The sequence below is a fragment of the Melopsittacus undulatus genome, chromosome 8 (genome assembly GCF_012275295.1).
Source record: "Melopsittacus undulatus isolate bMelUnd1 chromosome 8, bMelUnd1.mat.Z, whole genome shotgun sequence".
Lineage (NCBI taxonomy): Eukaryota > Metazoa > Chordata > Aves > Psittaciformes > Psittaculidae > Melopsittacus > Melopsittacus undulatus.
Window position 1 is genome coordinate 56180855 of NC_047534.1, and position 26590 is coordinate 56207444.

Sequence of the window (26590 nt, forward strand, 5' to 3'; positions counted from 1 at the left end):
TGTCACATTTCCTTCAGAGCTTTCTAGTGCCTTGCTAATGCAGACTGGAGGTAGATCAAGCAGAGAGTCTGTGTAATGAATAAGGCAAGGGTTTGAGTAGGAGTTGCCCTTTTAATGTTGCTCTTTGCTGTAAAAAAAGGAAAGTCTTGGCCATATTCAGCAAGGGGATTGAGAGAAAGGTTAGACCTTCCCCAGTGAGTCAATGGCCACTGTATGATGGTGCCAATCATGGAACACCTAACATGACCCTTGCTTCAGGAAAAGTTCAAGTCTAGTGAAGGAAGCTTCCTTAAGCATTAGATTATTTGACTTTCTGAAATCAATTTACTTCTGTAAGATTGGAAATTTCATTCAAGATACTGTTTTTCTCCCTCAAATATAAGAAAACCTTTCATAAAATACCATTGGGAATTTCTGTTTCTTTTTAGTGAAGAGAATGAGGTGAACAGTTCCACTGTAGAGTGCTTCATGGTTTGAACACTTTTCTTAGTTCAGTCCTTCTGAATGAACATATTTCTTTGAGTTTATTTCTCAATAAACCAAGAAATTATGAGTAATTCTGTTATCTGAACACTGTTTAGATAAATCTCATACTCGGAGGTTGTTATCTAAAAGCTCGTATCATATCAAACTTACACAGATAATCATGGTTTGCACTTAGTCTGTTACACTCATCTTGATCAGATGGATGTATTGTCTGGATTTTTGAACTGGGCAAAGTAAGTTAGTTCATGTTAGACTTTCATGTATAACAGGGTATTCAAAATGTAGAAAAATAATCAAAGCAGCAGAGTCTGAAAAACATGAGTAGTTTTTAAATGATGCTCAGCAGTTTTAAACTGTTTATTCTTTCTGCAGCTGCTTGAATTATCACTTGTTAGGTTTGGAAGCTTGTTGTTGTTGCTGCTGAACTGGCAATTAAAACAGGTATAGGAAGATTCAATGGCTGTGTTACATAGTTAATAGTTGAGCTTAATTCTACTTAAGCAGAGCTAAATATATCAATTATGATTGTCTTCAGCCTGTCTCGTCCTGCCCTAATAGTTGTATGCCTATAGGGAGGATTTACAGCAGAATTTCACTATTGATTCCGAAATCATGGCCTTTTAGCCTGTGTAAGTCAGAACAAAAAATCATTCCAATTTAGGCTCCTTGTTTAAGTACTTTTGCAGCAGGATTACTGCTTGTAGATCCATAGTTCCAAAGGTCAGGCTGCTTTTCTACAACACTGGATTGCATAAAGAAAAAGACAAGACAAACCAGGAAAAATGAAATGTTTTCTCTCTCTGAAGTCTTTCCGATAGCTCCAGTGCAAGGCAGGCAATTAATGCCTGTGTTCAGTGCAAGCTGAGAGGTTGATTGGCTCCATAACATAATGCCATGGTGTTTCCAACTGCTGATTCTAATGTTAATTTCTGGGTTTCAAACTGGAAAATTATATGTGTGTGTGCATGTGTGAATAATGACTAGAAAAAAAACCAAACCAAACCCCAAACCCTCTAAACCCACAGCAAAACAATTCCGAACACATCATATTTTCCTTGAACACTGCTATTATCTGTTTTCTGCAGAGGAAGAATGTATGGTTATTAATGTAATTGGGCAGTAGTTCAAGGAGTGAATAGAACTGAGATTTCCTCCATTAAGATTTCAATCAAGACCTGATCACTCAGTTAACAGTAATAATATATGCTCCATAATTTACTGTCCCTTATACTGCTACAGTGTCATACACAAGGAGACTGGATAGACCCTGTGTGTTACATGTGGGAAAAAATAGGTCTTTGAACAGCTGCAGACTTCTGCTGTGATGTTTTGTTGTTTCTCCTACTCTCAATTTGTGATAATGTCATCTCTGTCAATGGGATAATTGTCAGTGAGACTTTGAAGGTAGCAGCAAAGGAGACGAATTTTTCCTAACTGACAACTCCCCTAACATTAAGACAAGCTTCTCTTTTTTCCTCTGCTATTATCCTTGTGATACAAATCCCAGAAGCTTGCCCCTGCTCGTCTTGAACCTTGAAGAAATTCAGGTAAAAGGCAAATGCATACAGCTGGTTCCTGGATGACAAGAAGCTGTTAGTAAGCCAAATACCAATGTGCAAAGCACTCCAGTGAAATTCCCCTAAAGAACAGGTACTCCAAACTTTTCCCAAAGGGAGACTAAGCCCTGTTTAGTTCTACAGTGGATGAAGCAGGGGTCCTGGTGGTCTTATTTGTTATTTTATAATTAAAGACTGAAAGGCAGGATGCATATACAAAAGGAGTATCATTAACTTACTGCTGAGCTCTTGATGCCGAAAGCTCAGTCCTATCTTAACATGAGCTCTGATCATGAGAATATTTATTACTGTTTGATTTTGCTGGGACATTACAGCTAAATAGTAATCTTTCCAGTTTTGTTTTCATGATATCTGTGTATGCAAAGCTCAGATGTCCTGGTGTTGGTAAAGAAAACACTAGCTGTGCATTGAATAAAAAGAAAGTGGCATTTGGAAATTAAGTTTCAGCAATAATATTGAGAAACACTTTACAGAACCATTGCCTTTGTCTAGCTTTTATTATTGTTATTACTATTATTAAAATCCTTTTCAGAAGCTTTATACTGAATTGGCTTACAGAAGGGAAATCGGAGCATTTACATTCATTTTGTGGCATGGCATGATGGTTTGTGAAGGCACGCTTTCTCTGCATTTGTGGAATGATTACTGGGTATATATTGGTATTTGAGCGAGTTTGAGGATAAATACTATGCCCTGCTGAGCAACAGCAGTTACTTCACAGGGACTACTTTTTACATGCAAAACAGCACCAGCATTTTGTTGCTACCATGGATTGGGTACAATTGATATTGCTGCTAGGTCACAAGATAGATTTTATGTCCTTGATTTTTTTCCTTTCTAGATTGCTCTTATGCGCTTGGCTATCCTTGTCTCCTATTACGTTACCTTTATAAAATTCAATTTGTCTGACAATCTTGGGGAATTTGGTGTAATTTCTATTCCAACAGTGAGTTTAGAATTGGATAATAATTATTTACATTTTCTTTTCATGGGGATTTATCAGTTGGTATTTTTTATTCAGAAGTCATGTAAAAAGACATTTTTGGGGTGGGTTTTTTTTAGCATTTTTCCCCTTGTAAGTCTGTTGAAAACAGTGGAGGACTCAAGAACTGTGCTTTGTGGATCCTTTTATGCTTATAGTGGCTGTTGTGCTTACTCTTTAAAGACAGTGGATTGCTTTTAATAGTCCAGAGCATTTTATTCTTGTTTTGTTTGCCTCGCTGTCCTTCCATGGGAATAATACTAATTTCCTAGTTTGATCTCAATAGTGTCTGCAGCCTTGAAGCAGATTACTTCAAGACAGAACGGTAAATGAAAACTACAATGAGATACAAAATGGCACTTGCCAAAGTAGCCCTCTGCCTTTTCTTGGTGACATTTTAAACAGAAGAAATTCTGTGAAGCATTAAATGCTGGGATTTATCAGATATTTGTATTCTAATGCTACATGAACAAGACTGGAAAGAGTCTCCTTAGTCTTTCAAGTTGAACCCAAAGATCACATGCAGCAAAAGGTTATTTATGTCCAGCCTTTTCAAGCAGCTTCTTGTAGTTAATGAGAATTTGTTATCCCCACCTCTTGGAGTGGAGGGGAGGTTTTGCATCTCACTGTTTGAGAACTGTCTTCTCATTTCCAACTGAAATTTATCTGCAGATAATGAACACCCATATGTTCCTGCATCAGCACTACCCTTCAGTTTCAATAGCTCTTTTCCCTCTTTGCTCTTAACCCCTGAGATACTTACAACAGCAATCTAATCCCTTTTAACTGCTGTTTTGTTGGACTGACTTCTAAATGGTTCACAGATGTAATACAGAGTATTATCAAGTATTACTTTGTGGTCAAACCTCATTAACTGCTTGCCTGAAAGGACTTGTTGCAAACTGTAGGAATATACAGATAAAGCATGCTGATGAGAAAAGCTCCTCATGTAGGAGGCTTTGTCGATGCAAAAGTGAATTCAAATATATCACAGAAGGAGTGATTTCTAATGTTTCTTTTAATTGGGAAAATTATAATGGAATTAAGCTGATAGTTTAAACTTAAAAGTATGACAGAGGTATGATTAAGCTATGTTACCCATGCTCCTGAAAGGTGGATTCAAGCTGGAGTTATGTACAAAGAAGGATTGCTAGGACAAGTAGAGCAATTCCAGATCTTGGTTTGGGGTTGTTTTGTCTCTCCAGAAAACTACAACAAATAGTCTTTCAATTGCAGAGTCAAGAAAATGCTTTCTTAGGGTAAAAACTTGTTCTTCAGGATATGGTTGCATTGTTCAAAGCTGGGTTGGACTTTAAATAGAAAGTATTTTTGCTGCTGTTCCCTGTGAAGCCAGTGATTTTTATGAAAACAGAGAAGTGCATCTATTTTTAATACCTCTTTCTTCCCTTCTTGAGGAATTCAGTTTTTAGTGGGAGATGCTGTGGTTGGATGCCTCTTGCACTGGGAGAACAAGTCAGACATCAGTGATGACATCTGACATATGTTAATGCACTATGTAGGTCACTTATGGCTTAATGTGGAAGATGACAAAAGATAATTAATTTTGATTTCATGCTTGTGATTCCTTAAGGAAGACTTTAATAGTGTGTGTGGAATAACAAGAGACATGTACTGAATCAATGCCTTAGAGCAAGAGCTCTGTCTTTTGGCAGCAGTGATTACACCTGCAAATTCAATCCCTCTGGCAAGGGAGATGGCTTTTTTTGTGGTATTTCAATGCACCTTCTTTGCTAGCTATATGTGAAGTAAGGATGTGTTTCCTTCATAATGGTGAGAAACATGCTCCTCTTCTAGCAACCAGGAGCTGGGTTTTAGCACACAAAGTGCCTGGGTTTGCACACAGCCATAACTATAAGTTACTTAATTGCTTTGTTTTTAATTCCTAGGGTCTCCGTGTCTACACATTCTATGGTCACCTGCATTCCTGTAATCATGCTACATTCAACCTGAAGGTAAGTTCTGAGTATGAATTTCATGGAGTTTTTTTGGTTTCTTTCTTTTTTTAATCATCACATTCCCTGCTCTGGTAAATACTGTCATGCTCTGTGTGAAGCAGATACCTCTGCAGCTGAATTCAGTAATAGTAATGCCATCTAAAGCAGTTCAGTGTGACACACCTGCCAGTCAGAACAGAGTCCCGGAGACTGCTATAATGAAGCTGCCCTGTCCTTGTGCTTGCCTCTTTTCTCCTTTGATCAGTTCACCATTCTCCTTTGCCATGGTCACTTAGTGACTTGACTTAAAGGAAATTTGCTGGTAGTTTTTTGGTTTGTTTTTTGTTTGTTTGGGTTGTGTTTGTTGTTGGCTTTTTTTCCTGGATGGTTAATTTTATAGCTGTTATCTAGAAAGAATGATTTTGCTTGAAATTGGTGACAGGCTGTGATCTGAGATGATATGAAATACTCTGAAATGATCAAAACATTTGTGATGTGATGTGAGGGGGCCTACAAGAATATCAGATGGGGACTGTGATAGCTATAAGACAACGGGTAATGGGTTTAAACTGAAACAGGGGAGATTTAGGTTAGATCTAGGAAGTTCTTCCCTGTGAGGGTAGTGAGGCACTGGCACAGGTTTCCCAGAGAAGCTGTGGCTGCCCCATCCCTGGCAGTGCTCAAGGCCAGACAGATCGTTTCCAACCCAGATCATCTATAATTCTATGTATGGTTCCCCTAGCTCTCCTGGCCACACTGCTCTTTAAACTGGTGTGGAAGTGGAGAGGCATGTCCTGGCTTCTGCTACCACTTGCACTCTTTCATCTCCAGGACCATCTTTCCTTAAAAATATCTTAATGGTGTTCCTGCTCCTGTGGTCTCACTGCCATTTGAACTACAAGGAGAGCAAGGTACCACTCAAGGAGACTCTGAATATACTCTTCTTGATCAGTATCAGCTACTCATTTAGCAACTCACACTTTTTCATTGTTTATAGGCCAAACCCTAAGGACTGACATAGCAGAAAGTGTGAGACAAAGTTATGTCAAGGAGAATAGGAATTCCTAAGGAATCCTAAGTCTTTCTTGGCCATATGCACATATCTGTATATTTGACAGGCACAACCTGCCTCTTAGGACTTTGAAGCACTGTGGTATAGAACAAGGAATGTTTAGGAGTAGCAAGAACTGTGGGGGAAATACTATAGTAGTACTATAGCACTGTCTTTAACATGAATATTTACAAAGAGCCTTATGCTGTAATGTGACCTATGGTGATTAACAGGGAGCTGAAACACTGTGTGCTGATAATCTCCCAAACAAGCATGTTATTTTGATAAAGAATATTATAGTTGGCATTAAACTCTAAACTAAAATCATTGGTTGACATTCTCAATTATTGAATTAGTAAAAATGGAAACCTCTAGTTCAGCATTGATTAAACTGAGTGAGGAATATGATTTCAGAAGCTGTAATTGCAGTTATATAAATTAACCCTGTATGTACTGGAAACGTACTGAAATGACTGAGTAGTTGGTCCTGAGCTGTACAAGCTACAGTTGCCACATTGGTTAGCCGGCAAAGCAAGGGCTATTTTTCAACCAGAAAACTGTTTTCTTACCCTCTAATGCTTGCCCTCTAAGAAATAAGAACATTCCGCCCTAAGAAAGCTGATAAAGGTGTTTGAAGCAACAACACATTTTGTTAAAGGATACATATTTGATGAGGAAGGAAGAGTTTATGGAAACTAATCAGTGTTTTCAGGCAAACTTTCATAGGAAAGATTGTGGAGATTGATCATCAATAGTTTGGACAAAGATGCAAGATCACTTCTAGAATGGCCAAAAGAAAGTCTAATGGCTAGGCCTGGCTTTGCAGCCAGGCAAGGGTTTGTTCAAAAAGCCTGATTTCTTAACTGTGAAGTGGCAAAACTGAAGGCAGGTTGCTGACAAAATCCTGAGTATTTATTTAGTTAATATATCCTAATGGCACAGGTCTGCAGATGCTTTGTCAGAAGTCTTATCTATCAGTCGGACTGTGTGGGTGCAGTAATGGGGAAAGATCTCAAGAGATTCACTCCTCTTTCTACTTAGGATATAGGTCAGTTGAAATGGGCTCCTAAGCTCCACTTCAGTGGGCTTGTGATAGTCATGTCTCAGGCTGCTTGGTGCCCAAAGGAGTTTTTAAAGAAGGTTAAATTCTAATTACACAAAGCACTGTAGAGAAAATACAAAAACAAAGACAAAAAGTTCCCCTTAGATCAGCAAGCTGCCCAAGCAGTGCATGCAGCTATTAAGGGATATTTTAGGGGAAAATACTGGATGAGGAAGAAGGAAAAAATGAATAATGCATTTATACAAATTGAATAAATCCTCATTAAACTCTGTGAAACTGGTTAAATCTCTGTTATTTACTAACCGTGCTTCTGAAACTGTAGTTAATAGATGTTTGTGAAGAGGGCAACATTTACAGCCAGAACTCTTAACAATACTCAGATTCCATAATGAGTCATTTCTCTATGGAACATAACTGCCCATTTGGCACCTGAAACATGGCCATTTGTTGGAGAATGCCATGCTGGGACATGAGCTCTGGAGATACTGGCGGGTAGTGCCATTGCCCTGACAGTTGTGGTTGCCTTCTGTAGTTGTGGTTATATGAGGACAGAAAAGATAACACTTTCAGCAGTGTATAGATCCTGTGGTTTTCCAAGTTGGTTCTTTGCCTGTGGAAAGTTTGAGACCATTTCAGCAAAATCAGTACAGCTGCTTTTGAACTGAAAATGCACCTAAGTGCATTTTTCCTCCTAAAAGTTAATGATACTGTCCTTTTCACTCCCATGCCCCATAACACAACTAGCTTTGCAGAGACAAATGTTTCAGACGTTTCTTTTCCACTGAGGGCTAAGCCTTTGAATTGAAACGTGTGTGTGCTTATAAGGGTGGTTTTTTAGAGGCCACTGCGCGTGCTCCAGTTCTCTTCAGATGCTCTGTGGGCAGTAAAAGATACATGTGAACTCACCTGCGGAAAGCAAAGATACCAAATCTAGGGAAAACCAAGTGAGACTTCACCTAAGAGGCAGTTTCTGCTGTTCCTGAATGATACTGGAATTTGAGGTGACCCTCTTTAATTGGTGGATTCCATATGACTGCACAAATGTAGGCTCATAGTGGGCAAAAGGTGGTGGAGGGAGCCCCAATGCTACCAAACTTCCTGGACATCAAGGCAGGGATGTCCAAGTCAGCCCTGGCCCTCTCGTTCTGTTATGTGGGTAATTCTGGGGATGATATTATGCATCTGGAATAATTCATGCAAACATGAAAAATCAAACCACTAACATTTTTACATCAGTACATGGTTTTAGTCAACAACTAGGAGAAAACAAAGCCATAGCACACAGTACAATTCATACAAGGAATGGTGATCTGTTCTTGGATGTTGGCAGGTAATAAAAAATCCAAGTATGGCCTAAATAGCATTTGAAGTAAGGTTTGTGCATACTTTGCACAGCATTTTATCAGCTTGGCAAATCACCTGTGCTAACGAAGTGTAAAGACTGCTGGTTGAATATATAACGAAGCATAAAGACTGCTGCTTGGTTGAATCATTATGAATTTAAATTAGAACAAAATTTCCTCCCTTATGTGTGTGTGTATATATGTGTCTGTGTTCAAATAAGGGTATGATTGTCATTCACCTTTGTCTGTATCTTGCATGATATCTGCAGGTTAAGAAATCATTACAGAAGTTACCAAGTTTCCCTACAAGAAAAAAGTAGTTTGGGAATAGGGTTTATATGAGGAAAACCTTAAAGACTATAAAGAATATGCTTGATAGAGGAACTGCCCTATTTTACCCCCCCCAAGCCGAAATGTAAACAGCATTTTGGTCATTCTTCCATTGATTCACTGAAGGACAAATAATGTCAGACAGTTTTTAAACAAAAACAAAGTTTCAATGTTGTTTACCTCTTCAGCAGTCCAGTTGGATGCCAGCTACCATTTAGCTGGGCCAATAATATTGATATTTGATGTCAGTTCTTATTCATTACTGAGCCCAAAATGATGCAGGAGTCAGATCTTTCGGATGTTCCTATGGATGGCCAAAAAAAAGCCAGGACGTCTGACTGCATCTAACAGACACAAACAAGAAAAGAACAGAATACAAAATCAAAACCCTATCTGCTCCTATTGTTATTTATGTATTCCAAGTGTTCACTTGCATAAACTCAAAGCCAGTTACTTGCAGAGGTTACCTAGTCATATCAAACGTGTTCAATTATACATGCAAAAGGACTAATAGGTTCTTCCTCTAGTTTATTTCTGTCTCCATGCATAAGAAATATAATTACAGAACTGAATTACATTTTAAGTACAGATTTTAGTATCATTAGTTACCTATTTTCAAGCTATCAGATGTTGTTAGAAGTAACAAAGTAAATCTGTTCTGTCTCTGTGTCATGGTAAAGAACAAAATCTGCATCACAATACCCTCATTTCACTTGTTGGCAAAAAGCTCTTTCTAGTAATAGTAAAACTCAGAAAACTGTATTAGAAGCCACTTCCACATCCAGTCTCTGAAATTTTCATGTTATTCCCTATTTTTGGAAGTAATTTTGCTGGAATGCTCTCTTCCCTTGGCCAAGCACACTGTTTAATCACACTGTTTAATCACTTCCCACTATCTCTGCTGCTATTGTTATTCACAGGCTCCAACAGTTAGCATGAATGTGCTTGTTTTACACATTGTGTGTAGACCAGATAAGTTGTTCTGAAACCATTCTGGAAATGCTGGGTAGATCTATCTTAATTTTAATCAGCGTAAATATTCTTGCTATCTGCCTCTGACATCAGAGTTCTGATATAGAAGGCTGGATAAACAGGTAAGAATATGTCTAGCAGGTATCCTAGAAGTAAAAGAATTCCTCCAGCTCTTTCTGAGGAAGCTCCAGTATGTATGGACTTGTCTGACCATGTTCAAAAGGCCAAGGAGATATGTGATGCACTGATTTGAGCAGGGGTGGCTCTCCCAGGGTGGTGTATCCCTGTGTCTTTGAGAAAAGAGACAGGCTTTTAACAAGGGCTGGGATTGAAACCCAAGCCTGGTTTTTAAATGTCAGACCCAGTTTGTGTCACACAGTTTCTCATCACCGTTTCTAGTTTCTTATCAGAGATCATTTGCAAAGAAAAACTTAGTAATAGGTTTTGACTCAACAAGTCAGTGACAGAGAAAAAACCTTTTTTCTTTCACCATTTTAGATGATGTGACCGAGAATCCTTAAGTGTCAGTGTTTAATGCACCAACTGCTGCTAGAACTTACTTCTGCACTTCTAAATTGGGCAAAATGCAGTTCTTTTGCAGTCATTCACCCAGACCACTATGGAGAAGTATAGGTTTGAGAAGACCTTCTTTTGTTCTTCTTCCTGATGCTAGGGTCTAGGAAAGCAATTCAAACCCATCAGGAAATGGAAGGCAAAAAGCCTTACTGTAACAGTAGTTCTACATGGTCTTGGTGCTGTGAGTGGAAGACATACCTCAGGTTAATGTGGTAGCTACTAGCACATGGACTCTATAGAAGTGAGATAACAGAGGGACAGCTTCTCTTCCTGGGGGCAAACTACATGTACCATTATGGCTGAAAGCCTCTAGTCATGGTCAGTGAGACTTCTGTGCTCCAGAAGAGGAGCTCATGGAGATGTTGTAGATGAAGAATATGGGTTAGGAGCAAGGCAGGTGTCTGCCATCATACTATCTCAGTCATTTGTTCTGAACCAGCAGTAAATGAAATATTTAACTTTTCTAATTGAAGCTTTTAACCAGTTTCTTGCTTTTGTTTAAATATTTGCATGTGATGAAGCTTTGTGTAAATTCTGCATAACACAAGTCTGGGGTAATGAATAGGCATCTGTATTTTAGACATTTCTGTAAATCCCAAGAGGAAAAAATGTGGCATCATTTTTAACTAGCTTTGACATAACTTGGTTTTGGGTAACTTTAAAAACACTGTATGTTTTAGGTCAGATTGGCCCTTAGAAAGATCCTCAGCTGAAACCAAGAATTACCTGACTGTACAGCATTTTCTTATGTGTTTTCAGACTTTATATTTACAATTACAAACATATTATGTCCACTTGCCCAGAACTATAAGAAAAAGAGATTATCTCCTTTAATGAGATTTGGTTTGCTGCGTTCTGTGTTCTGCAGTGAATGTGACCCTCTGCGTATACCCTACATGAAGCAGGCACTGTTTAGTATGCAAAACTGCAAGCACTGTGCAAAACTTTGCCCTTCTTTCTTGGAGGAGAAGAATTAATTTGTGTATCCTAAGGAATAAGGGTTTTTTGCAATGCCTCTCCTGGCCCAGCACGCCTGACTTTTGTGTGGCAGATGGACACTGTGAGTCCAGGCAACAGCATAATTCTGTGTTTTAACAGCTGTGTTTAAAACATGTCCCTTTGCAAACCTATCAAAATCAGAATGCAAAGATCCTTTTAGGTTCTCTTGAATTCTATTTCCCTCCTGCAGAACAGTCAAACCTGACTCTCTAAGTGATATTTCCCAGGAAATCATGTTGGAAAAGACATTGGGAAGCAGCTTACCATCCCTATCCTGGAACTCTCTCATGAGACTTTATCCACACTGCTGCTGTTAGCACTCACATGAATGGGAGTCACTGCAGGTGCTCAGTGTTAAGTTCTGAGGCCAGGGGTCCAGATATGTCTGCTCACACTGAATGTGCTCCCCCCAGCTCACCCAGCACTCCCAGTTTGCTATGTTCACGTGTAGATGGGGCTCTCACATTCCTTTATTTGGGTTACCTGATCACATATGCTGGGGTTTTGCATCGGCTACAAGCAGACGGGTAACAGTGCTTCCAACAAAAAGCCTGTTTGTACAAAGTTGGCTTTTCAAAAGGGCTTAAACTGAATTTAGGTTTGAGAAGTTAAGGTAGCACCTCTGGGGTAATGTATTTAAGAAAGAGAAAGAGTTCCAGGGCAGGAGCAGTTGCAGCCAGAGAGAGGAGTGAGGATGTGAGGAACAGCTCTGCAGAGATTGCCCTGCAGCCTGAGGTGCAGACCATGGTGAGGGCAGGCTCTGCCCCACAGCCTGTGGAGCCCACAGTGGAGCAGCTACCCACCCACAACCCATGGAGGGGCAGATACCCACCCACAGCCCATAGAGGACCCCACACCAGAGCAGAGGGATGCCTGAAGGAGGCTGTGACCCCATGGGCAGCCCGCGCTGGAGCAGGCTCCTGGCAGGACCTGTGGCCCCATGGAGAGGAGCCTGTGCAGCAGCAGGTTTGCTATCAGGAGCTGTGACCCCATGGGGGACCCACACTGGAGCAGTCTGTTCCCAAAGGACTGCACCCCATGGGATATACTCACACTGGAGCAGGTCATGAACTGCAGCCTGTGGGAAGGACTCATGTTGGGGAGGTTAGTGGAGGACTCTCTCCTGTGGGAAATAATGGGATAGTATTTGTTGAACTGAGCATTCTTTTGCCTGAAATACTTTGAAATTAGAAGAAATATTCATGCACTTACCAGAGTTCAGAATTGGGCAAGCTTCTGTGAATGTATTTTATATATTGTTGATATTTCTTCTTTATGCATTTAATTTCCCTTTAAAAATGCCCAGAGACAAGATAAAGAGCTAAATATTAAGTTGGCCTTTTTCATTTTACATGTTCCTTTGGCAGTTCCTGCTTAAAAAAGCACATGGAGTTTACTGACACTTATTTCCTTTCAGTTACTTAGATGTTGTGCATTTTTAAATGGGCTATTTCCCATTTCAGCAATAGATCTATTGCCACTATACTAATTTATGAATTTATGAAAGTATGTATTACATCTATATTTTAGTATTATTGCAGTGGGTAGTACCCAGATTTAAAAAAATGGACTTATTTAGACTTTAAGGAGCTGAATGACAATGAAATCCCTGTACATGAACATGGTGTACCTTAGGAATTTGTTATGCTTACTGCTCTCAGGAGTGTCTAATCAGGTCATGATGGCACCTGACTTCACTGTAGTCGTGGTGGCTCTCAGAAGAGGGAGGAAAGCCAGAAATGGCAATTATCATTCATCTCCTCTCACTGCACAGCTCCTAGAATTCCAAGGCACTTCTTTGATGGTTAGAAAGGAAAAACAACATTGATTGTTTTAAACCTCCCTGCAAAAGATACTGCTTCCATTGCAGTACTGTTTCAAGTGTGGTGTCAACTACAGCCAGCAGTAACTGCAGGGAGTATAGTGATATTGCATTTCCTATGTAAATTCATGCAAAGGGTTTCTGCAAGCCTAGCAGGTGTTGTTGTCCTCAGACACCCCCAGGCACTGCTGCTACTCCGTGTGGCAAAGGGAAGAGAGATTCCCTGTTTCCCACAGCAAGAGGAAAGCATGCAAAGTGCATGTAAACAGATGAGAGACCCATAAGACATGGTGCTTTCTGAAAGGCAGTAGCACTGGAGATTTTGATGCAACAAAGTTCTGCCGTTTCCACTGATTACTTCTAATGGAGCTCCTCCTCTGGTGGATGCAAGGGGTGTTCTTTGTGAGCCTCACTGTGCTCTGAAAGGATAAAATTAATCACCTAGAAATAATATAATTTTAGGATACTCTTCATCTTGATCAAAATCATCAGTGACAAAATGATGGTAAGAGGTAAAATAGAGCTACCTTGGTATCTTTATGTGACAGCGCACATATTTGTCCATTTATCAGCACAGACTTCTCATCCACATGCTTTTGCCACTTCCTGATACCTTTTTTTCCCCTCCACTTTCTAATAGCAGTAGACTTCTAGTCACTGTTCACTTTAAAGAGGCATCTCTGTGCCTCTACTTTCTGTAGTAAATATCCCTTCTGCTTGAAACCCCTCCTGAGGACTGTGGTTGTTTGCACTAATAGGACTCACCCATCAGCCATGTGCTTCTCTCCCTTTGTGTTTTCCACCAGGACTTGCTGCCTTGAGCTGCAGTGTCTGAAGCTGGTCAGGTCCCAGTGTATACCAGCAGTAATGTCAAAGTATTTAATCTTGAACCATAATTTCGAGTGGTTTATTTGAACAACATTTTCACAGCACTTGTGATGTGCTAACATCCTCTCACCTTCATTACAGTAAGTGATCTGTATGTCTGTGTCCTGGACTGCAGCATCACGTGAAAGGGGAAAGCATTGACATAGAATTCCCCTATTATGTTTGTAAAGCATGTTTTGACTTACCACATTCATTATGAACCTCAGCTGCTGGGGTGCCTGAAGGAAGAACTGGCAGCAAAAGAATTGGAGCTGGGACAAGAATGATCCCTGCTTCCCTCAGGCATAAAACATCCGTTATCCTGAGGCGTCTCCTTTGGGCTACTGGAGTAGGTACTGATATTGCTTTGTAAATGGCATTAAGACAGAGCTTGGAACAGATTCTTGTAGTTCTGAATCCATAATGTTTTTTAGTAATAAATATTGTATTGCCTGTAACAAATGTCACAGGGAGGGAGGCCCACTCAGTTGCTTGAGTTCTGTGTGTTCAGTTGCTTTGAGACAGGAGTGGTCCTTTGTCACTTAGATCGCGATGCAGAAGTCAAAACTAAGAAAGGAAAAAGCTAGTAAGAAAGCATATGGGAAGGCACTGGTGCTGCCTCTCAGTCACCCTTAATCACCCTTTTTTGCCCACTCTTGATGAAAATAGTTATTAAAAATAGACCACTACCCTTTCAAAGTTGTAATCAGTGCAGCTCTGTATTTTTGCTGGGCTAAGTAATTCCATGTCTTGCTAAGAAGATGCTATTTTAATTTGAAACTGGGATGATTTCAATCTGATATTTCCAAAATGGGTGGTGATTGATTAATCATCAGTCTAATAATGGACTACATCTGCATTTTTCCCCTCCATCTTTATCATATTTTACATAATTCATTTGGCTTAATTGGACATTAAAGTCTTTTTCCTTGTAATGACTACAGCAAAGTCACTCGCCCCTGTCTGGATTCTCTTGAGATTCTTCTGCCTTCACTCACTGCTGCTCAGAAAGCCCAGTTCCACCCCATGGGATGGAGTGGCACAGGGGTAGGACTCTGCCATGCATGCGTGTCCCCTGTTATGTTTTCTGAGTGTAGTTAGGTTTTGCATTACAGGTAACCTGAGGTGGTAACTCTCATCAGGTTTCTGATGTGCTTCATGCTGTAATGAGGGAGGTAGTGATTTCTTCTCTTAAAAATGTTCACTTAAACACCTATAAAATGGTGGTAAATTTAAGTGACTTAGGACATGTCCCACAGGGAGCATCTTAGAAATGCAGATTATTCAAGTCTGTCTCAGTTTGAGGTAGCTGAAGCTATTCCTCATGTGGCTGCTTTGTCTACTGGGGCTTAATGGCAAGGAGTTTCAACTGCACCTTGTGTACACATAACAAATTCCTCTTACTTTGTTCAGAGACTGGTAACAAGACTGGTAAGACTGGTACTAAGCTCATCAGTGATTTGTTATGCCAGAGGAATATTTAGTTATTCCAGGAATAACTAAAATAGTAACTGTAAAAAGAATGAAAAAGCCAAAAGCTCATAGGAGTATTCAAAGTGATTCCACTTTATAGATTTTAAAATGGCCTATGGCCAGATGCAGATGAGTTCATTTAACATATGACTTACCCCTTTCTTTTTCTTTGAATAGCACATAGCTTCAAATTATCCTTAAGCTTGATTACATTCCTGGTTTATTTCTTCCTTTTACCCCATGTCTCCAGTTTACTTGATTTAGAACAGGCACATGATAGAGATGACATCAAAAGAAGAAGTGGTGATACATAAGAGCTGGCTAATCAACAGTCCTTTTGGAGTGTTTCTAGCTTAGCAGCTGCCTAGGTATCAGGAATAATTAATGCATTTAATAATATGTCTGTGAACTGAGTATGCTGAGGCTGATAGAATACCTGTTTGCAGGTGTTGATGTGTTACCATCAGAACCCTATGGTTTCTTGTTTCTGTCTGCACATGAAGTCTGCTGACTCCTTGAGAATCTGACAAAATATGCTACTGGGTGTTGCATTCTATGTGCAATATGTTTATGCCTGGAAGATACTTGTAGAAAGTCTGCAGACTATTGACAGCAAGAACTGGTTAATCCTGCTGCTAAGAAGATGGTCATCCCTTTAGAGCTGGACCATCTTCTCTTGCTTGTTTCCACAGCACCTAGCACTGTGGGATGGTGCTCCCAGACCAGGTTTCTCCACCACTGCTTCTGTTCAAATGGCATCTGCAAGGATCAGGGGTTGGTGGTGGGGCTTATCCTTTGTGATTTTGTGCACAAATCACCTTGTGAAAGAGAGCTTAAGTAACAGGGTAGAGTGGTTCAGTGTGTCTGGTACATATGAACAATTTGATCATGTACATTCCTGGGAAGGGAAGATTTGTTTACCCCTTGTGATTCTTAGGGAACCCTAGTAGAAAGGGGGAAAATATGGCAGAGAATAGGATGGCAAGATTGAAAGGGGTGGGGTATGTATCTTCTTTTATGGCAGCAAAATGAATTAATGGAAGGAAGAACCTGTAATAGAAGTGGATCAGGTTGTTTTCCTCATAATTATGCAGCTAGTAACGATCCCTCAGTCAGGACCAGTGGGAAGGTCAAAGACAGCTCTACAGTTGTACTTTGCATCAGGGACTGTCTCTGATCAATATTTGCATAATATCTATTTCAGTGAAGCATTCTTGATGCTACTATGATCTATTAGCCAGACCTTGCTGTTATTTAAGAGAGAAATGTCACACTGAAAATCCATGGGCATGACTGTTGATGACATAAGGAAGAGTCACAGAGCACACACTAGAGTGTCTTCTGTAACTACACTGAGTGGGTTATACACAGTCTTATCCAGATGGGCTGTCCATTGATCTAGTTCAAAATTGCTTAGTTACCAAAGCTGTAATTAAGGAGCATTTATTAAGTTGAAGCATATCGGACACATACAAAACAAGCTTGAAGACAGGTGTATTCTAAAACAAAACCAAACCACCACCACCACCCCCAAATAAAAGGTATATTTTACTAAAATGCCTCTGTGGATAGAAAAAAGAATGGAAGTAAAATGCAAGAATATTTCAAAGTCATATTAAAAGTTATTAAATAACAGGTATAAGGGATACTAGTGATTTTTCCTAAGTGTAATGTTAATAGTGATAGACATAATCTTTGCAGAAGAAAGTGAGGTGTGGAGCGAGGATGGTGAGGTGTGGGGAGCTGGTCCAGAAGCTGAGTGAGGAATGGAGGTATCTTTCTACATGCACATACTCAATTCTTCTTCCCTTTACTGGTGTGATACGTAATGATAGAAAGGAGATGTCACATTTAATCTTGTGTCCCATCCTCCTCTTCTGTAGTTGCTGCTGTGTGCCAGCCTCACCAAAACCTCTGCTTAGCTGAGATAAGCATCTTTAAGCTCTCTGAAAGTCAGGGCTTCCAAAACTGGTCATCAGTTTTGCAAGAGTTGCTTTATAAAAATCAGGGCTGGGTACCTTCATAGTTAATCCAGATTCCATGCTGTCTGAAAAGGGTGCAGAGAGGAGAAGGAAGAGCTTCAGCTGTTTAGCCTGGAAAATAGGGTCCAATATGAGTAATATTGTAATTGGAATGCATCATGGACAGGGAAGAAGGGAGCAGTATTCCTGCAAAAAACACCCCTTGTATTTAACCTAAAGGATATAGTATGCATATGAACAAGTACTTTTAAACTTCTGTTTTATGCTTATGGGCTGAAAAGTTTATAAATGCAAGGAAAGACAGGTTCTTCATCAGCAGTGGAGCTGGACAGAGGATCTCCAACTAATCTGGGATTCAGTACTTTTATTGTGGCACATGTAGGAAAGCACTGATTGTAAGAGTAGGAGACTGGATTTGATGCCTTTCCAGTCTTATATCCAGGATGATGCTTTGGTTTTGGTTATTTGTTGGGTTTTTTTCCCCCATTCAAAATTTGCTTTATTGAGATGGAGTTTAAGCCATACAACAATATAAAATGTAGCTATTGTATTCAGGGGGTTTTGTCCTTTGTTTCCCAACCAGCATGCTTAACCTTATTTGTATAGGCTAAACTTTATGAAAGGAGCCAAATGACATTAAAAAGAATTAGGTGGGTACAGTTGGTGAGGCAGTTAAACAAATAGCCTTTCCTCAGTGCTCAGCATCACAATGCTATGGGGGGATGTAGTTATGGTTACTGAGCTTTTCTGCAGAGCAGCAGGTGCTGAGAGCTTGCACATTGCTGGCTAAATTCTCCAAGCAATGATTACTTTGATTCTCGGTATTACTCTGTATTACTCCCTGTAACAAGCTAGAATGGAGTTTTGACATCTCAGATCTCCTCCAAATGAACCTGAAGATTTCATTATATTTATACCATGATAGCGTTTCACAGGCCATTACTTTCTACTTGAGAAGTCAATGGATATTTTCAGATCTTAATTCCTCTGTTTGCTAGATAAATCCACATATTTTCTTGCAGGTATTATTTATGTGAAAGACACAAAAATTAACTAAATATAAAACCATCATGGGTGCAGCATCTGACCTGTGTTTTACCTATTCCATGCCATTGTGCTTCTCCAAAACAATGTATCTTAATCTAATCTTACACTCTTGCATAAATTGGAAAATATATTGACTTTGATAACTCTGGGTGCAAACCAGCTGAGCTGGTTTGGGGATTTTAAATCTTTATTTAGGAGGTTAAAATGAAAAGCAAATGTTTCTGCATGGGTAGCTAGGGGTTTCTTTCTGTTACAGTGGCAGGAATTGGCTAAACAAAGTAAAATTTGGGCAATCTTTACCCTGCCCTGTTGGGTTTTTCCTTTTGTTTATATGCTACATATTCAAAATACTTCTGCCACTGTTTTAGTTGTTGAGGTTTTTAAGTGAATATTGAAGAGAGGCATAGGGGACATGCTTCCTTGCATAGGTAGTCCCTGCATGTTTCTGACTCACTGAAATGAGTGAGATTGTCCTTAGCATGGCTGTTAATGAATGATGAAGGAGTGTCTGTTATTCTCTAATGTTATGTTTCACACTGAAAGCATGAGTAGATAAGCTAAGAAACAGGGCTAAAGGGCAATTCCTGTGTCTCTGTGAGAAAAAAATGTGTAATCACAAGCCATGCTCTTAGGGGACACTGGTATCAGAATTCAGAATAACCTCTTTTCTCTTTATTTCTTGCAGTTTCTCCTGAACTGTTCTCTGTAAAAGTCATACTGTATTGTTGCAATTCAAGTCCCCATAGTTATTAAGTGGCTATGACAACCTCACATACAATAACATTGTGTGATACCCTTTCTTCTTTGCAGGAGTACAAAAGTGATGCCTTTATTTTGTTCCCATCATTGACAGGGTGATTTGATTGCTTCCTGCGACTCCTCCGGTATGATGAAGCTCTGGGACATTCGGAAGTCAGTCCCTGTTTTATCTGTAGATGCAGGCCCACATCCAGCCAACCAGGCCGTCTTTGATCACACCGGTAGGACTCTGTTTTCTTGTCCTCAGATGTGGTTTCTTTTGAAACCTGTCTGGTTCTGAAACCAGATAGTTTGTGTGAACCAGCATAGATGTGCTCATTTTCAGCAATAGCTGCCTGATTATGCCAGTGGTCAATACCTTTGTTTTCTGTGGCAAATTGGACTAATGATCCATGTGAAATGAAAAATGTGCAGTAACAAAAAGTGCAATTAATTACAGAAGTACTTCATAAAATGCAGAATTAATCACTGGAGTTAAAAAACATACCCACATTACCTGCATTCTAGTGATGCTTATTCTCCATTGCTGTTTGTTCTTTTACTTGCAAATTCTGTGGTTGCATTTCATAACCAATCTTCCGAAATCCTCTTATAATTGCCTCAGAACTTCACTGTGTTGACAGGACTGCTTACTATGCGCGGAGAATTGAATTAACCAGTTCTTTTTCATCATCTAGCCTGTTTTACCATGTCAGCAATATTGTGAGTGAACATGCATTTTCATTTGAAAAGGGACTGTTGTAAACCATATATTTTGGTTTAAAACCAATATTAATCCGCAGTTCCAAAGCATGGACAAACATTCATGTTGCAGCACAGAGTTAGATCCTTGCTTAGGAAATTGTTCTTACTCAAAGGTAGTACAATACGATGTGATATAATATAGTAATATATAATGTAATATATATAGGTATATTGAAAAATACATATAGGTTTGCATTATATGTTATGTGGATAAAATGTAATGCTTCAATAGAATATGAGATATAATTCAGGAATAATTAGACAATACTGACCCACGTACTGTGAAATGCATAATACCAATATATTAAATCACTTGGCAGAAAACTTTGCTATCAAATTCTGTATTACTTCTCTAGTGATTTTGCAGATCTTTCCACTGTACCATTAAATAAGATACTTTCATTTCCAAGGGGAAGAATTGCATTGACACTGTCCATTTTTGACAAATTTAACCACTATTCTTTTTCTGTGTGTAATTTGGAGTAAGAGCTCATTTTTTGTTCAGGAGGATTTGAAGAAGTTTTGCATTTTTGTTTCTGGAGTATAACATTGGACCATTTGCAAAGGAATCACATCCCTGACAAATGCTGTAGCAAGATCTCTAGCCAAATGGGAACTCTCCAGTAGAAAGGTTATCAGCTTCAGGTGATCTAAATGGGCAAATTTTCTCATCATTTGGATAAAGTTCAAAATTTTCTCTGCAGGAATAACCACACAACAGAGATACTAAATTAGGATGGATGATCAGAATTTCAGGTCCCTTCCAACCCTAACCATTCTGTGATTCCATGAGGCTTAATGCAACTGGATGCAATCACCCCTAACTAACAATAGAAAACGATCTAGCTAGAAGAGACTATTGCAATTCCTGCTGTTGCTAGTGCCTACAGCACCCTGCCAGGGATGGAGGGCACCATCCACTTACCAAATGAACAGGCACTATCTATTCTAAATAGATACCTTGTACAAATACAAGCATGCTAATATCTATTTGTTATGGAGCAGTATTTAATTTACTTAATGAGTGGCTGGACAGAATGGATTTTCTGCCCCACATCCGGAAGGAATGATGTGGTATTCCATAGCAAAGCTGTCTTTGCTTGGGTGCCGCTGCTTTGGGTGCTGTTTGCAATGCAGTGTGGGAGCCAGTCTGATGTGAATATCTCTGGGACCTGGATTTGTGGGTGTTCAACTCATGCAGACACCATGTCATCATAGCTTATTTTTCTTTGCTAAACCAAAATGGTCTGAGTAATCCTAAAAGAGCCCTTGATACATCAGTGAGAAAGTCTGAATGATGTGCTTGCCTGCAACAGCAGAGAGCTAGATGGATAATCCAGCAGGTTTCTGCTTCGTTTGTCTAAACAGGAATTCATGAATTTGGTCAATCTAAACTACTCAGTCATTTGAGTGGAGTTAACTAAAAGTGATAACCACATTGAAATATGCCAACCAGACAGAATATTCCAAATATAAATAGGGATGGGAGAATATATCCTATGTTTAAATAACAGACTGTTGGGCATGGGACATCTGTCTCATTTGGGACCTCTGTGGAGGAGCTTGGATGGATTTTTCTGACCTTAGCAAAGTGTGACTTAATTTCCAGCTGTATCCCTCAGGCTCTCATGGTGATGTTATACCAGTTAGTGTAAAAACTTGATGGCATTCATAGTCATAGACTGGAAAGAAGCTGTTCATCATCTTACAGGTAGACTTTATTACCAGATTAGAGAGCCATGGTGGAGCAGTTCTTTTACTTCTGCCCCATATTTGTTTAAATTATAGCTAATAATGAAGGGGTTTATGACAAGTTTGGCAGTATCAGCAAACAAGATGAGGTCAGAGATAGTAAGTTCCCAGCTAATGGGAGATTTTAGTTTGGTTTTCCCTTGTATTGTTTTCAGGTAATTAGCATTGCAAATGTAATGTAGACAACCACATCTCACCTTTTGTTTTGAAGTGGCACTATCTTTTGTTGGTTTGACATGCACTGGATGGGAGTTGCTTATCAAGAGTGAGTTTGTAAGTTACTGTGATTCTTCTGAAGGCATTACTGGGGCTGGTCCTTGCTAACTGGTGATCTCAATGCTATTTGTGACATGAATGCTTGACTATAAAGTTTTATCAGAGCCACACTCAGATCCCAAATAAGTTAATGAAGGAAGTTGTGTATAAATCTTTAGCCAGGCTCTCCCTTAGCTTTCTTCAGGTCAGCTTACAGATGGACGTCTGATATGGCATACTTGGGAATGAGGAGAAATAATTACATGATCAATTACCATTGCACTTGATGTGGATTTTCTTCTTTCCCCCAGTCTTTGTCTTGCCATGAGAGCTGGGGGTGGAGCTGGTCAGGGCTCAGTCCAATGTGGTAGTGATCTTCAATATTATACAGAAATATTAATAAGTATTATTGAATGTTATTCAATATTATATCAGAAATACAAAGGAACATGAATTCTGTGTGCTGTGAATGGCCTCAGAGATGGGACCAACCATCATCACTGTGCAAGACAGACCCCAATGCATCTGATTTTTAAACTACAAATCACTTCTTTTTTTCATATGCAAGTTAACCAACATTTCCACATGCCTATATCCTGTGTAGTGTTCCCTTAAACACCTTCTTGTCATCACCTTTTGTGTTTCCACTTGCTGTTTAGAAAACAGTACAACTGGTCACAACACAGTGTTGCGTATGTAAGAGAGAAGCTGTAGAGGGCTCTAGTCTGTATGCTACAACAGATTTATTTGTTATCATAACAAACCAAACCAGCCCCACTACAACAGGAAAGGTGCAAAATCAATAGCAGTTACAATAAGGCCAAGGGAAAACAAACGATGTTTGGAATAGTGTGAGGTGTCCCTGCCTATGGCAGGGGGTTGGAACTAGATGATCTTATGGTCCTTTCCAACCCTAACTATTCTATGATTCTAAGATACACTGCTATATTTTGAGATCTGGAGATACAATGAGGTGTTATCACTTAACCTGCCTCCATCCAGATCTTGACCTCAGCACTGAAGATGTGTGAAGGGTATGTGATTCTTCTGCCAGAGCATGAATAAATAGCCTTACAATGCCTCTGAACATCAAAAAGGGCAATATGTACCTGTTTTATTTAGAGGGAGAGTATCTTAAAAGAATGTAGAGGTTGTAAATTAATGTGAAAGTTGAGAAATGCCAGGATCAATGTTACCTGGTGATAGAAGTGGTTTATTTCAGGGACAGCAGTTCTGGTGGATCAAGAGACATGGTGTTTTAGGAAGTGACTGTGGAACAAATGGTACTGTCAACCACAGTGGGGTCAGGGTAACTGCTCAGTGTTGCTATATAAAAGCAAGCTTCATTTGCTTAATTACACATCACATGATGTTACACAGGACCATTACCATTAAGGCAGCCATTAGTCCAATGGGTGACAATTGTTTGCTGTTGGATCTGGAGCTAAATAGTGATCAAAACGATTAGTTTATATTACCCATCATTTACTGAATACAGAATTATTGATGGGGTTTTCTGGGATGAGTTTGCTGAAGCAATGTCAATATTGGCACTTGACATTATTTGGGCTATTACTGCTAATATTAAAGCCATGGGAGATTCACACAGGCCTCAAGAGGGATGGAGGCATGGAGATGAAACCTTAGATTGTCAGAATTCCTCATGGTGTTGAGTATTCAGATAAAGTGCCAGAATTACAGTTTTCAGATTCCTTATCTGGTAGCCATTTCTGTGCTTAGAACATAACTGACAGGAATAGTCCTTGTAAATTGAGGGGGAAAATTCAGAAATAGAAATTGTATTTTCAAATGCATATGTGCCTAGCTGAGTATATATTCTATTTCTTAAAGAAAACATAAATAATATTGATTTATTATATGGCAGTCTCATTTATTTACAGTTATGATCTTGCTTTGAGGGGCCCACTTATTTTTGTCTTCTATTTCCTCAGTTTTGGTTGGCATACTGGCTACAAAGACAAGCTGATATTGAGGTGCTGGAAACCTGGTTTTTCTGTCTTTTGTTCACATTTTGGTTAATTGTTGTTGCTCAAGTGGCACTGAGCAGATAAAGCTGCATGTTGGCAGGGCAGGGGAGGGATATTTCCAGGATGGAAGAAGCTCTCTGTTGCTGGGAAGCTGTACAGTGGACTTTGCACTTGATGGCTGGTGTAGAGAGAGCAGGGGCTGCACCTGCACCTCTCCGATCTCAGCGGTGTCTGTCTCCAGGAATCAACAGAACCAGAGAAGGGCAAGATCCTGACTCATTATCTTACCTTTTCTTGCAGTTTCTGAAGCTTGTTTTTTGTATATATCTCCCTCTTTTTTACAGTAGAACTTGTGCTTGCTGAGAGAAAAATCCTTCAGTGCAGAATTTACCACAGTAACCTTTTTAGCAGCACCTGATTTTGTCCATATAGTGCAATTATGTGCTGACATTAATGTGTGTTTTTCCCTATGACCCCCATTTCTGACTAAAAAGCTTTTTTCATTACAACACTTTATTGCTCTGTGTTCTTTAATCTCCGAGGCAGATTACTTGATAACATCAATTGATTCCTTAGGGTGCTTTTCCCCTACTAGCTCAAAACAAGTCTCTACTTAGTTCTGACTATGTGTATGCTGTCACAGGCAAGTCTCAATTTGGGCAATTTTTACTTGATTTAAGTTGTTTCTGATTAATGCAAACTTCTGATTACTGATTCTGGGTATTGAGAAGAAAGAAAACATGAAGAATGAAACAAGTGCTTAAGGAAACACTTTTCTTCCCTGTTTCCCAGTCTCTCCTTAAGCCAAACATTTGGCAGGGCTGCATGTAAATTAACTGGAGGCTTATGTGTAATTGGGTGTCAGTGCATAAGCTGATTGGGCACACATGCATGAACTTGTGGGGCATTCATGCATAAGATCATTGGGCCCTCATGCATGAGCTAATTGGGTGTCTGTGCATGCATTCATGGGCACTCATGCATGATTGTAGTAAACTCTGCAAATTGATGCCTAATATGCAAAGAGAGCTTGAAATATAGATAGTTTGAAATAGAATCATAGAATCATAGAATAGTTGGGTTGGAAAGGACCTTAAGATCATCCAGTTCCAACCCCCCTGCCGTGGGCAGGGACACCTCACACTAAACCATGTCACCCAAGGCTCTGTCCAACCTGGCCTTGAACACCACCAGGGATGGAGCATTCACAGCTTCCCTGTGCAAACCATTCCAGTGCCTCACCACCCTCACAGGAAAGAACTTCTTCCTTATATCCAATCTAAACTTCCCCTGTTTATGTTTGAACCCATTATCCTTTGTCCTGTCACTACAGTCCCTAATGAAGAGTCCCTCCCCAGCATCCTATAGGCCCCCTTCAGATACTGGAAGCTGCTCTGAGGTCTCCACGCAGCCTTCTCTTCTCCAGGCTGAACAGCCCCAACTTTCTTGGCCTGTCTTCATATGGGAGGTGCTCCAGCGCCTGAGCATCCTCTTTGCTATGGGTCCAGCACAGCAAGATCTCTGTGTTTTCACTGCATCTTTACACACCCTTTTCTATACAAACTAAGGATTCCCATATTCTGTTTCTTGGAAATATAACTGAGCCAAATTCCTACAGGTTTTGCTTGATGAGCACAAATCCAGCCACTGCATCTCTGTTCTCCATTCTTTATCTGGTGATCAGCACTTTTAATTTGACTTCACTTTCTTGGCTTCAGCTCATCTCCAAGTGCTGTGTCAGTGCTCTGTGTCTGATCGCTGTTCTCGTGCATGCCTCCTCTGCCAGGCCAGTGCAGGAGACACTGCAGACACTAAGCCAAGTAGTAATCAGTCACAGAAACCAACCTTCCTTCCTTCCATCCGTCTGTCCTCTGTCCAGAATGGGATGGGGCTAAATGCTGAAGTTATTTTCCTTTACCCTGGCTGTTTGCAAGTGATGGTGGTTCTTCACATCTTGTCCATCTCTCTCTTTTTCTTGTCACTCCAAACTTGAGTGTCCCTTTTTCTAACCAAGGAACCATCAATCAACAATCAGACAAGGATGACAGGAAGAATGAAAGACACCTTTGTGGTATGTGTTTGTCTGAATTTACATCCCTGCTTTATCTCTGAGGATGGCTTTAAGGATGCTGAGGCGCTGGCACAGGGTGCTCAGAGAAGCTGTGGCTGCCCCATCCCTGGCAGTGTTCAAGGCCAGGTTGGATGGGGCTTGGAGCAACCTGCTCCAGTGGAAGGTGTCCCTGCCCGTGGCAGGGGGTTGGAAATGAGTGAGCCTTAAGGTCCCTTCCAACCCAAACCCTTCTGTGATTCTATGTAATGAACTTCCAGGTCCACCATTTGCTGATGAAGCTGTTTTGATCCAAGCAAAAGATTTTCACAACTGGTTCCTGGGATAGAGGGAATGGTGATGGGCTGGTTCACCTCCCACACTAGTAGAAAGGTTTCTGTGCTATGTCCTTCTATCTAAAATTTCATGCTTTGGCAGAGCTTTGCAATAAGCAAATGCTGTTACCTCGACTGTGTACTCTTAGACAGTGCACCAATATTGATGTTTTGTCCCTAGGTAG

At 40.0% G+C, this 26590-nt stretch overlaps 1 protein-coding gene across 1 annotated transcript in view; it reads left to right on the top strand.

The window, feature by feature from the left end:
- SPAG16 (sperm associated antigen 16) overlaps window positions 1-26590 on the top strand; it is a 387730-nt gene that overhangs the window by 264474 nt on the left and 96666 nt on the right. Inside the window, exons 15-16 of the mRNA XM_034065775.1 lie at window positions 4953-5018; window positions 19379-19505. Coding sequence (XP_033921666.1) covers window positions 4953-5018; window positions 19379-19505 — 193 coding nt within the window. The remainder of the gene's footprint in view (window positions 1-4952; window positions 5019-19378; window positions 19506-26590) is intronic.